The sequence below is a fragment of the Lepisosteus platostomus genome, chromosome 2, assembly GCF_059453375.1.
Source record: "Lepisosteus platostomus isolate fLepPlt1 chromosome 2, fLepPlt1.hap1, whole genome shotgun sequence".
Taxonomy (NCBI): Eukaryota; Metazoa; Chordata; class Actinopteri; order Semionotiformes; family Lepisosteidae; genus Lepisosteus; species Lepisosteus platostomus.
In genome coordinates, this window is record NC_142612.1 from 17,494,552 (window position 1) to 17,508,236 (window position 13,685).

At 35.6% G+C, this 13,685-nt stretch overlaps 1 protein-coding gene across 11 annotated transcripts in view; it reads right to left on the bottom strand.

Annotated features, from left to right (window-relative positions):
• The window catches only part of stxbp5l (syntaxin binding protein 5L), a 260,757-nt gene that overhangs the window by 120,501 nt on the left and 126,571 nt on the right, over positions 1 to 13,685 (bottom strand). For all 11 annotated transcript variants that reach the window (XM_088601568.1, XM_088601586.1, XM_088601596.1 and 8 more), the window contains exon 4: positions 10,160 to 10,260. In XM_088601568.1, coding sequence (XP_088457694.1) covers positions 10,160 to 10,260 — 101 coding nt within the window. The remainder of the gene's footprint in view (positions 1 to 10,159; positions 10,261 to 13,685) is intronic.

Below are 13,685 nucleotides of genomic sequence, written 5' to 3' on the forward strand. Positions count from 1 at the left end.
CTTCTAGATAATAATAACATAAAAATGTTGCAAACAAGAGGAGACCATTCTGTCCATCTATCTAGTTTGATAGCAGGTAATTAATACAAGGATCTCATCCAATAATTTCTTGAAAGGCTATCAACAAACAACATGGTTGAGAAGTTTTTTATGTTCAATATGGATTGTGGGACAATGTGAAATAATAAAAACAAAACAATCAAACAACTTGTTAGGAAACATACAGTAGTTAAAATGCTTGGACTTTAATTTAAAATTTAAATTTAAATAAAAATGTAGATCAAAATGTAATGATAAAATTATATAATGTATAATTAAGACCTTATTTAGAATATCACATACAATTCTGATCACCAAAAACGGGTGGTTTTTCTTGCTCACTAGGGCACACAAGATTTTCTAACTGGGATTCATTTTTTTCTTTCTTTTTGTCAATCCGTCTTTCTCTGGCTGTGGTTCAGAAATTCTGAAGGTTTAAAGATGGTAGAACTTCTTAGATGTGCTTCTTCACCTACTGTAAAATGCTTTTAGATTCTTCTTTTAATGTTTCTATATAAAATAGTATATTATTATTTCTTCAGTTTTAAAAAATGTCAACACAGCCAAAAACTATCATGTCATGCTAAGTTAAATCTTTTTTAAGAAGATGAAATTGCTTCACGATGATCCTTTTTCAAGGCTAAACTGGCAACTCTTATTGGTTACATAAATAAGCGTGGGGTAATAAAAGGGATTAATTTTATTCCAAAGGCTTATTCCTAAAACGGAATAAAAAGTGGTAAGGGGAAATGCTTTTTAAGCTTGTGAGCCTTGATGTGGATATAAACTACAGAGGTTCATCCTTGTAGTAAAGTTTGTGAGCCCTGCTTTTCACTGTAAGAACACTAACATGTTTTTCATCCTCACAATCTGTATGGTTATGGAAGTGGTGTGTCACTCTGATTGAACTACTGAATTTGTGGAACAGTACATGTACAGTATTTAGTGTCATAGGCTAAATTAAAACCTACAAGTGTTGCTTTGTGAATTGTTTATTTGATAGGAACTTTCATTTTCCATTACACAGCAGATAATATTTCTAAAGATAAAAGAACAATGGACCAATAGAATAGTTAGCTTCTGGATTGATTGACATCTCTCATGAAATGCTGGCTATGTTTTGAGTGTTTGTGAAACGTTAAAAATAGTAGACAATATTTTTTTCAAAAAGCTTTTTCTTTTGTGATAACATTTGGTTTCAAATACACATAAAAAGCACTTGGTGCAGGTAAGAAGCAAAACCAAATTGTGTTATCATCATTTATGAAAACAGTATTTACTTGTTAACTCTGTTACAGAAATATTGTACAGCATATAATTAAGAAATTTGTTTGAACTTAAACATCTTGTAACAGTTAAATTAATGATCATAACTTCAGCATGTGTATTTGCCTGCAATGTCCTTGTCAATATTAAACAGCTTTACAGTTGGGCCTGCATTATTCAATGCCTTGAACAAATGAGGGGCAGTTGGAATATTAATTCCTTGACTGACCAATTTGTCAGAAATACAGAGGTATTTCACCAAGGAACCTTAGATGACATAACAACAATGACTACATAGTACAGTACATCAATTTTTGTGTACAATCAATTATTCCCACAAAGAAATATAAAGGTTTGTCCAAGTAAAAAGACAAATAAATAAAGACATTAAACACACCATGAATGCAAAGAAGCCCACTTTTAAAAATAAGGACTTTGGTGACATGAATGGGACTGAAAAATAATTAAAATGAGAGTGAAAACACGCACATAAGCAGCATTAAGGGAATGCTTTTAAAGCTAGTAACCCACGAACTTTGCCTAAGACAGTATGAAAAGAATGACTCGAATATCTTCAACTGGGAACTGATAGTGACTGATAATGAAACTATGCTACTATGCTAAATTAGTTTATTTACCAGATATGATAAAGCAAACACAAATGTTTTAATATTCTAAAGTTAGTTTTACTTCAAACAGGCTCTCATCAATGCAGACCAAGTCCTGAATACTTTTGAGTGTACAAATGTTTATAAGGCTGAGCCTGATAATACGCAGCAAGTGCATTTATTTTGAAGTTCCTCTGAAGAGGATTAGTGCCGGTGTGGCAATCAATTTTGTCGGTTTTCCTAGTATGTAGTATATAAAACCTTCTATTTCATACCGCTCCCTAAGCAAACCTGTTCAAGAGAACACAACGAGTTCCTCTTATGTCAGTTTTGATTAAATCTCTGGAGAGGTGTTTTTCAGTATCTCACTGATCCACCCACTTTATTTCAAAGCATCTGGACAGACCAAAAAAAAAATATGCTAGAGTTCTTTTCCTTGACATTTTAACTTTATAAACAGACACTTTATTATCAAAATTGATTCAGTTACAGATCAATGCACATCTGATAGTTTGGTATAGTTCATTCCTTACTAGAAGACTGCAGCAGATTAAAGGTGTTAATAGAATTTCTTCTGAGGTAATAACGGATGTGAAGCACCCCAGGGATGTGTGAGATCACCACTGTTCTTTACTCTTTATATGAATGGTTGTGTTGCAAGTGGTCCAAACCAATTTCCTATTCTGATGATTCTACTTTACTTTCTCTGATTAATGATAATGGTGACTCCAACCTACTGTATATTTTGCACTACAACAACTTAGCTGTTGTCATCTTTCCCAAACTTTCATTATAAACTCTTTATATATTTGTACGCGATACTTCTTCACTCTTCAGATATTCACCAACAACTGACAAATTTGAGTTTGCAAAGCTTCCTTCACAGCTATGGAAGATTCCCATGTGCTCGGTAGTAATTATACCTCCTGTGAACTGATAAGAACATAACAGGACAGACACAACCTCATCACCTCAGATATTTATTGCTGAAGAAACCACTAGTTCATATTCAAGCAGTACTGCACTGTACCGAAAAGGAAAAGAAATAGAAATCAAAACATAATACTGAATTGCTCACAGGTAGATTTTGGATATTTATTAGGAATAAATAAAAATACTCTTAAAATGCCTATGTAATGCATATGTTCCACCGATTATATTTATAAATAAAAAGACCAAGTCAACTTTTTTATGTTTTTACTTATTCTTAATTTTAATTTTATTTCACTTATCTTGAATGAATTCTCTCAAATTTTATAAACTGCCTATACATTTCTAAATTTGATCTTAATCCTTTGTCCCTTTGGAATAAAACATCCAAAAACACTGCCATGTAATGTACAGTCTAGTAGTCTCATACATTCTCACACTGTGCTTTTTCTAGTTTAATGTCACTGATTATTTGCTTGAAAAGAGCATTCTTTCTGCAGGCACACTAGCAGATATGTAGGAATGAATGGCAAAACTAATGCATATATTTTTATAGCTTTTTACTCTGTTCTGATTTCTGAATCAGAGATAATGTCTTAACATCATGTAGAAAATGTGTAAGAAGCTGATCAAGTTAGTGTAACAATTTAAGAAACATATTGCAAAATGATAGCCTATAACACAGCTGTTTCAGTTCCAAAATAATATGAAGCTTACAAATAAGGATTTATAAACCTGTCACTTTAACATACAGTAAAGCACTCAAAGACAACAGAATGGTGAAGAAACTGTCTGAAGTGGAAATAGAATTAAAAACTGATAACTCTGAGAAGCCAGGGAAGCAGAAGTGCAACATTAGAATTTGACCTCCACCTGCATTTCTGGTCAATAAGACCATTAATTTCTACAGTGCATGCAGATTGCAAATCCTGCAGTTTAATGTCTGTGGATTCACCGTTTCTTGCACTGAAGAACCAAGTGCCAGCTTTTAGTCCAGGTCTGTATAATAAGTATTGTAAGACCATCTGCGTGGCCATTTTCTGTTTCTGTTTTTTATGGAAATGTGGTTATGGTGTGGTTGTGAAACCACAAAGCCCCCATAAAATTTACAAATCATTCAATTGTAAATGTCAATAAAGGAATATTACACAATTTCATTATACACATGTGCGTGTTTAACAGTGCTTAAAATCCTTAGCTCAGTTTCAGCTGTGCCTCATTTTGATTTGATTTTGTTAAATCACACTAACCTGCAGGGGTCAGCAGTCCTGAAGCTGGAGGGTGACTCCACGCACAGAGCTCTGAGCAGAATGCTATCTGACAGGCTAAGGTGAAATAAGCAGCCTTGCCATGAGAGCAGTAGAGCAGGAGTGCTTGGTCAGTAACATAAGGAAAAACCCAGCGCTCAAAAGTCGAAGCTGCAAACTAACATCTGCAGGGTAAATGAGGAAGGAAGCTAGGGTCCGAACATGATGAAGCAAGTAGGAATGAGGAAGCAAAGCAAGGAGGGCATTTGACTTCAGGGACGCAAACCCATTGGCCGAGTGTAAATGTAAAAAGCAGGCAGGACTTAAATACCCAGAGAAACGAGGTACGTATCCATCAAGCAGGGGTAGGTAAATTCCCATAATGAGTCTGTACAGCCCAAGTGGAAGATTCAGGCCGCGTGAGATGTGGCAGGTTGCCATAGCAACCTGGGATTGCGAGTCTGCCTTTGCATGGGCAATGTAGATTTTTGGGGAAAAGATAAAGTCTACAGTAAATTTTTTGCATAACGTCAGGGACTCAAGGAGAAAACTTTATCTTCCAACAAAAAATCGGTATCCCTAGCACTGAAGTTAAGGCTTTATTTTATTTTTCTAACACTTTGGCTCATTATCTGGGTCAGACTCGAAGTTACCAGTTGCCCTAAAACTCAGAATGCACCATTGTGAAGACAAAAATAACATTTCTCCACTACCACAGACTTTGGGAATGCAGAGCTCCATTTACCATCTCAAAGCTCATGACATGACAAAATATCTAATATTGGTGAAATATTTAGAAAAATGAGCTTTCAGAAGGCAGCCCAATTTACTGCTCTGTGTGAAAGGGGGAAACAGCCATCTGATTTGTTTTTCACGAATAGTCCTCCTTCTATTTCAGATTGACATTAAACAGAAATGCAAAAGCCCCCTGCCTGTCTTAGAACAGAAATTACAGGCTGATGAAAAGTCTATGGTAAGTGGAATAGACAAAAAAAAAAACAGAGGGCTCAACAGGGAATATGCTGGAAAGGGAAGTTTGTTAAATCCCTCTTTCATGCATTAGGCATTCAAAGACCTTACATCTTTGACATTCTCCAATATTAGGTGTTTTCATTGCTTTAGTAAGATAAAAAGTGTCCTTAAAATTAATTTAAAGAAAATGAAGGTTAAGATACATTGATATGGAACTGAAAACTTTCAATAGCAGTTCTTCTTTCACATTCTCAGTGCATACTGTATATATGTATTGTAAAACCGATAAAGCCATTTGCTCTTGTGTAAATTCGAAGCAAAAATAAGCAAAATATGCAGCACAAAAATACATTCATGTATTAAACTAATAAACATTGAATGTTCCTGTATATGTCAGTCATACACAAAATACAGAGGTACATCACAACTATTAATTTATATCAGTGAAGTAAAAATGTTGACTAAATATCTGTGTTACCTACTAAATGACTGGAAGTTTCAGTGTTTGAAGGGAACTTCAAAACATACAGTAGTCAATGAACAAAACATGCCACTAGTAGAAAATATATCTATCTTCTTGAAGCTCATCATTCACAGATGAGGCAATGAGGGATTATCCAAACAGGAAAATAAATCACATCATTTCAGTGGAATGTTATTTCTTAAAAAACAGTATTTTTAAATGCAATAATTTAGTCGTACACTTTTAATTTTCAACAACCACGATAAGTTCAATTTAAATAATATGATGTTAACAAATGTATTTATTGTCTATTTAAAAAATGCATACTCATAGATAGGGAAAACAGAAGACAAACACTTAACACAGTATACTATTCTACCTTCATGATGTACCTCTCTGCAATGTCAATTTATGCAACATGTAACCAAATCCAAGCAGAAAATAGAAAGTCACCAGAGACACAACTAAATCTCTGAGCAATGTTCTGGTGCTGTAATAATACTACACATTTTCTTCTTCTACATTTTGCAAGATTTTGCACTTTATATTTAAATACATTCTAAAACCTTCACTCATTCCAAATTCACCTTCTTTTATTTTGGTCTCAATGTTCATTTTCTTTTTTTTTTGTATCTGTGAAACGTCATAAACTCTGAATTCCCCAATCAGAGATTGAATCTCAGATGAAATCTACATCTAGCATCCTTCACGTCTGAGATATTCAAAGCATCTTGCTGTTATGTTGTGTCTGTCCTGTTATGTTCTTATCAGTTCACAGGAGGTATAATTACTACAGAGCACATGGGAATCTTCCATAGTTGTGAAGGAAGCTTTGCAAACTCAAATTTGTCAGTTGTTGGTGAATGAAATAGAAAAATTAACAGAAAGTGTCTCCTGTCTCCCATGTTTATTAAATCATTTCCTGACACGGTTACTTCTTACCCAAAGTATAATGTCTATTAAATAAGACCCCAGGAGAATCACACTCATTCGCAACATACAGCTTTCATTGAAGCAAATATACAGGGTCATGGTTTGTATTTGAACTCACAAATCAAGTTGGGACCATATCTAAGACTAGAAATCGCATAATATATTCACTACTGATAGATGCCTTTTACTGTATAATGGCAAAACAAATGTTTTCAAATCTGTTATACAGTATATACAGTATGTAGAAATCGCTTATTATATGGGCTTCATTTGTTCTTCCTCAATGTAATAAGGTGAGGTGAATTCTATGGCAAAATTTGAATTTGTGTTATAATCTCCAATTGGTTCCAGAACTCAAAAACATTCCCTCAGACATCCAAGCTTCACCTTAATATAGCACAGAAAAGTACCTACAGTAAGTATGAATCAATAACTTGTACAACGCATCCACCTTGCATCTGGGCAGAGGCAACATTGACAGTGACCTGTTTCTGGACTGAACGCATCTACACATCCACTGCTACATCTGTTCTCTTTCTTTTCTTTTCCCGTTTACAACCGTTTTTTGTGCAATATACAGTATGCCAGGGACCCGTGCAATACATTTATATTTATATCTTTATCTATATTTACATCTATATTTATATTCATATGTGTGATATGATTTTTCTGCCTACTGTTCTATTCTAGTCTGTTCTTTGTGTGTCCGGACTGTGAGTAACTCTTTTAGTGCACCCCTCACTGTACTGATTGTATTCATTCGTTACACTGTGGCTGTGTTGTCTGTGTAAAGCTGCTGTTGCACTGCAATTTCCCTCACGGGATCAATAAAGTATCTATCTATCATTACATGAACACTGTGAGCACACTGTAAAAACAACAGCTTAAGAAGGCTCCACCTCCGAAATGTTGTGTCTCTACTTGTTTCTTTACATTCCTGGTTAGTTATTTGAGTAATGGGCTTAAAGTTATTAGCCAATGCATTGACAATAGTAGGAAAACAATAACACATTTGTGCTTATTTATGGTACAGTACAGAAGTTACATTGTAAATTCACAGAGTGACAAAATTGGGTGTGGGACAGCAGGTATGAGGGATTATGTTGACTTTAAGTTTGCAGAGAATGGCCAGTGTCTCCCTAAGGGTTGATATATTTCTTGCCTTTGTTCTCTCCCCTTGATCAAAGGTTCTGCTTGTATAGATGCTCTTTAATTACCACATAGTTCAGAGGTGACATCTGGCATGACAAGACCACATGTCTAACTGAGCCTCAGATGAAAATATGGGGTAAAATAAATAATGCATTGTTACGCCTGGACCTCTGTATACAGTTAGTTTGTGAATCAGCCCCAAGCTGTTAGCTCTGCCAACACCCAAGACAAAAACGCCAGTCATGAGGATTCACACAGCACACAGAGTGCAGAAACTGGAGGAACACAGTTTGCACCATAGCACCCCAGGGGAAAGGGCCGTGAAAGAAGGTCCTGGCATTGTCTTTCTCTCTTCATCTTTCCTGAAGCTGGATTTGGAGAAAAACAGGGTGGAGGGAGGGATAAGGGACCACACTGTTGGATCACATTCCAACGACAGATGTCTAAGAACGACCTGGTTCTAAGAGGATTTCTAAGACCTACCAAAGGACAACATGGAGTTTCATCCGTTCCTTTGGTATGGCAGAAAGAGGCACACCAGGTCACTGACCAGAGCTGGGTTTGTGAGGATAATGCTGCTGGACTTTTCCTTTGGGTCATTGGTTTTGATAAATTTGTTCTTGTACTGTTCTGTGAGTGCCTCTTGTGGATATGTTGTGTTATGTATTCTGTGTGATGGGGAGGGGGGGTGGTGCAGTTATAGAACTTGTTGGGTTATGGGGATACTTTTGTGTGATGAGTAGATTGATAGACTGTACCAAAATGCAATATCATGTAGGAAGACCACTTTCCCTGCTTTTTAGGTGCACAGTTGTAAATGTAATTAAAAAATAAATGTAAATGCGGATATGTGAGAAAAGAAGAATCTCAACAATACTTTTTGAGAAGAGTGAAATCTGCTTGTTAAGTTAAAAAAATAAGCAGAAATGATTACATTACTAAATCTAGTATAATTGAAAACTTGTCTAGTGGTTTGCACTGTATAGCAAGGGATTATTACATACTGTTCTCTACCATGTCTCAGTGAGATGTACAGTAGATATTTTCAGAAATATTTTAAGTGCATCTGACTGTGTTTACAGTATTTTTTGACAGCTTTGGAAAAGAGTTCCTGCTCCTATAATATGTAGAGGTTATAAACATTAGCATTATATGCAATGCTTGTGTTATATTAAAAGTAAGTACATTTCATAACACTCTGATGGTATTGTCATGGCTGTTATGTGTCCAATATCACAAAGCAAAGTTTTAGAACAGATTGACACTGTGATGTATTTCATTCCTATTGTTATTGAGAATGTTCCTTTAAACGACTATAAACTCAACTAACTAGGAATGAGGAAACTACTGTATAGTAAGGAAGAGAAGTGTTTTATTACTTAAAAGAGCTATGCAAATTGCATGCACATCAAAACGAAAACAAATGCCTTCAGGGTACACAAGTGTTTCTCCCTTGCAGCACCATACTGTATGTTTGTTTTTGACCCTCACTGGACAAACACTGGCCCTCTGTTTATGACCAAAATAATTCTCCATTTCCCTATTTAGAAAACAAAATTCAGATTATCAAGACAGTAATCCCTAAGGGATACAGTATGTGAGACTAACACAGACTATATTGTTATTGTGTATTATTGTTGAAAATGACAGCCTGAACTTTAAATTGTTCTTATTTACATGTTAAACAGAAAAAAAGTTGTAAAACAAACAATCAAATAAAACAGGAATATAGAGTGCTGCAAGGGAAAACACTTTTTCTCTCAATTCTGTACTTCAGTAAATATAAATGCAGAACAATATGTGAGCTCAGAACTTTAGATCTCAGCAACCAAGTTTCTATGCCCACCTAAAACAACAGTCAAGCATGTTCCCATGTTCCAAAAGACCTTTGTGCCTGTGGGCTTTTCTGCTGGTGCCTTTACTCTTGTACACAATTGATGTGCTTAAGTCTGTGTTAAACAAACAATCTTTAATATCAAAAGCATCTGAGCCCTCAAACTAAGAGATACTTCAGTGAACAGCACACAGGCGCTTACCAGGACATTTCATAACCTCTTATTAAATAAGGTAAGCAGTTCTTTTTTTCATTTTGTAGGATTATACCTATCAACACCAAGTATGGGACAAACTGGGTAGGCTGTAAAAGATATAGTAGATATATTTGTAAGCATTATGAAATAAATCATAAGGCTTTAAATGTTCAAAAAGCTAAAAAAATAGTGTAGGATAGCAGCATTGTATTCTTTGATACACCTACATTACGCCTACTAACTTTTTAGAAATGCAGTCCAAATCTGCATGAAAAACAACACTGAATTCTGGCTTCACTTGCTTTAAGAAGCCTTAGGGTCAGAATTGCACATAATTTTTTTTTTATTTTTCCTTTCAAAAGCGATGAAATAAATTCCGCAAACTGTGAATACAACGAGGAAAAAAATGGCTAAAACCTTTCAGAGACACATGCATCTTGAACAGCCGTTTTGCTCTCTCCCCTTGAGGGAGGCCGTAGAGAGTGGATTCACCCAGAACAAAAGGCTGTGATCCCTCACCGCTCTCTGTTGAATTTGAGTGAATGGAGGATGGCTGGACGCTTTTGTCGAAGGTTCCAGAGGTGCAGAGTGTCATCAGCACAGGCAGTAACAAGAGCTCCCTGCAGAGAGAAAACGAGAGGCATTACAGGATCTGCTGGCAGTTCAGGTTATTTCTTATCAGATTCTTACGACATTTAATAAAGTTAATACCTACTTGCTACAAAGGCCATAAATACTTTGCAGAGACTCCTGAGAGAATTGATATGGCACATACAGAATGATGGGTATGACTCATATACAGTATACAGTAAGATCTTAGATTTCTCTTAGTTAAATAAACCAACAAATGAGTAGAATATTTACTAAATTGGACCTTCTGTATTTTTTTTGCTTCTAAATCATTTCCAATTAATAAAATATAGGTAATTTTAATGGAACAGAATTAGGAAGTCCTTATATACAGAATCTCCTAAGAACAAAAGAAAGGAGCCCATTCAGTTCTTCTTGTTTGTTTCCCTGTTAGTAGCTTATTGATCTAAGGATAAAACCCAGTCATAAAATATTGCCAATTGTTTTCTATTTTTAGACCCATCAAAACAGAAATTGTTGTTTTAATTCAACTTAATGCTACAACCCCTGAACTGTGTATCGAGCTCTACTGTACAGTACAGTATGTACTCCTCAGACATATACTGTGCCTTTTAGAGCCAAATGTAATTTACAAATTTCACTAAATGATCTTGTATGTTCAACCCTGTGATTTCAGGTCATCATAGGCATTCGGACAGACTGTCTTTAAAATAAGGATTATAAACTTCAGTATTTAGTCACATATCCCATTAAGACTTCACTGGGCTTGTGAGCTCATAATAATAAAGCTCAACAAATGCTTTGTACTGCATCTTCAGATATAGTCACTTTAACCACTGACTTGATCAATCAAACAAAAACAACAATTTCAAATTTTCTGTTAGTTTGGAGCACACTGTATGTCATCAATAGGCTATTTTTGTAATTATATCCTTTTGATATCCGTTCGATTGATTATTCACATGTGAGAAAAGCAACCATAGCAGCATGAACCAGCATGAAGCTTTTTTAATAGAAGAACTTCCATTCTACTAAGTACAGACTGCAAAACACTGGAAAACAGGTAAAAAGAGAAAATAAAAATGTGTCAATGAAAAATATTAAACTCAAGCAATATTACATCTGTTCTTATACACAAAGAAACTAAAAGGCATTATGAGAGCTACCCATTCTAACTAAAAGGCTGAACTGCACATTAAAGATTAAGAGAGGTTAAAACTTTCACACAGTTGAATAGAGGATTATGCAGAGTGGATGATTGCTTTGAAATGAAAACAGCAAGCTGCATAAAATTCCAAACTCTGAGGAAACTGAAGTGGAGGGCTCAAATTATCTACAGATTAAGGTGGTTACAGACTGAGAAATTACTTCTTCACAACACAAGGACCCTAAAATTCAGTTAAATGCTATAATGGATTAGATTTATGTAAACTTTTTCAAAGCATGGAACTCTGGTTTTTCCATCCCTACGTCTTTGAAATGTGTAACATTAGAACTTTACAGTAGGTACAGTAGGTTGTAAATGTAAGGATGCCATTCAAATCCACATACTGTAGCTCATTTTGTGTATTAGCATGTCTCCTAGTGCAGTGTCTTCTGGTTTTCATTCCACCCTGAATTCTTGATTTGAATCAATTGTTCAGTTTACTAATGTTTCTTTATTCATTGCGGATTATAAAACTGGTTGTATAAAACCATAACTATAAAACCTGTAAGGCTGTGATCCTCCGGGGGGAGGAGTGAATAAGAGTAGTCCCTTGTAACTAACTGTTAGAAGAATCTCATCCAGCCGATTCCTGAAAAGGAATTGGTTTCAACAAGAGTATCGACTTCAACAGCATGGCTGTGTATTTTTTTTCAGACTCCCACTAATACAAGGCATTATTCAGTTTTGGGACGCAGAACTGTTCACATGTCCAAAACCAATGCAGAAATACTTCTGTGAGAATAAATAAAACTTTTTAAATAAAATCTTGCTGCTCTCCATACTACCATTCATTCTTAGACATGAATACTGGTTAGAAACCTGCCATGAAGAACTTATCTTGTATTACTGAACTCTGATTACCATAAATAAACAGAGGAAGAAACCTCATTTGAGCTCATAAAGTGCCCACTTTATGCTTTTTTTGTGTGTTTACCGCGCTGTATGAATATGTCATTTTTCATTAACTGATTAAAGTTCTGCAATTTTAAGATGTCTTGAAATATGAACAGATTTAGTACGGAGTCATTCGATTCCCCAAATAATCTTTCTGACACATACAAAACTGTATCCATTATTCAGTTTTTTGTGAAGGTGAGCCGCAGAGGTGTGACACATGGGAGTGCCTCAGAAGTAGAAACAATGTCAATGTTTATAGACAGACTCCGCTGTGGCATCAGCTTTGACACTTCCAGAGAGATTTGAGAAGAAGAGGGAGGGAAGCAGCAGCTGAATGACAGCAAAGTGTTTAACATCTAACATTTATGTTAGGTATGTGGGTGGGGAAAAAGCAACATAAAATTATGAATGTTTGTTATTTACCACTAACAATTGTATAGGCAAAAGTATAGTGCCTGGACAAGGTGCTGAGTTTAGCAGGTGGTCAGGAATGGGCAGATCTTCTGAGCATTGTAAATTATAAATCTGCCGGAAACAGTCACAAATGAAATGGAGGTCAGGTATGCAGATGATTGATGCCATTAACTCAACCATTCTAGCCCAGTGCCAGATGTCCAGTTTAATTAATTTAGTTAACAAATGTCTTGAGCTTGAGAAACACACAGCAACATAAGTGGTGTAACATAGTATTAGACTGATACTTAAGCAGCATAGAAGCAAAACTGAGTGTCGACCAGTCTGACCCAAACAGTCTGTTGATGGTTGTACTTGAATGAGATCTAGCCTGCTGCAAAGACTTTACTTCTAAAACAAAAAGGCTACTTTATGGGGTAGTGTGGATCCCCAGAGCACTCACTTGGGAACAGTATGACACATAAATAAGCATGAAGCATTAAATTGACTCAAGAAATGTAGGAAGAATATTTAGAAAGATGCCTAGATGCTTTCATTGTGGATATTAGGGGCACACTTCTCCACAACGTCCTTCTACCCAAGAACCAAAGCTGATGAATGAGAGTAAAATGTGGAACAACCTCGCCCCCCAGACAATTTTGAAAAAGTCAAAACAATAACTAGAAACTTGTCCAAGCTCTAATCAACACATGGAGTGCCAACACTAAGTCTCACTAAGTCTATTATGAACCACTGACAGACAGACAAGAAGAAGTACACGTAGCTTACCATAAGTGTGTCTATGTGGATAGAAGAGACTATCCCACAACAAAACTAATACTCTACCTATGCCATCAAATATATACTGTTTGAACGGTAGTGGTAAACTATTTTCTTTACTCAACTTATTTTCCTTCATTGCCAACTTTTTTTGCTGATCTTCCAAAACCCAGTGGC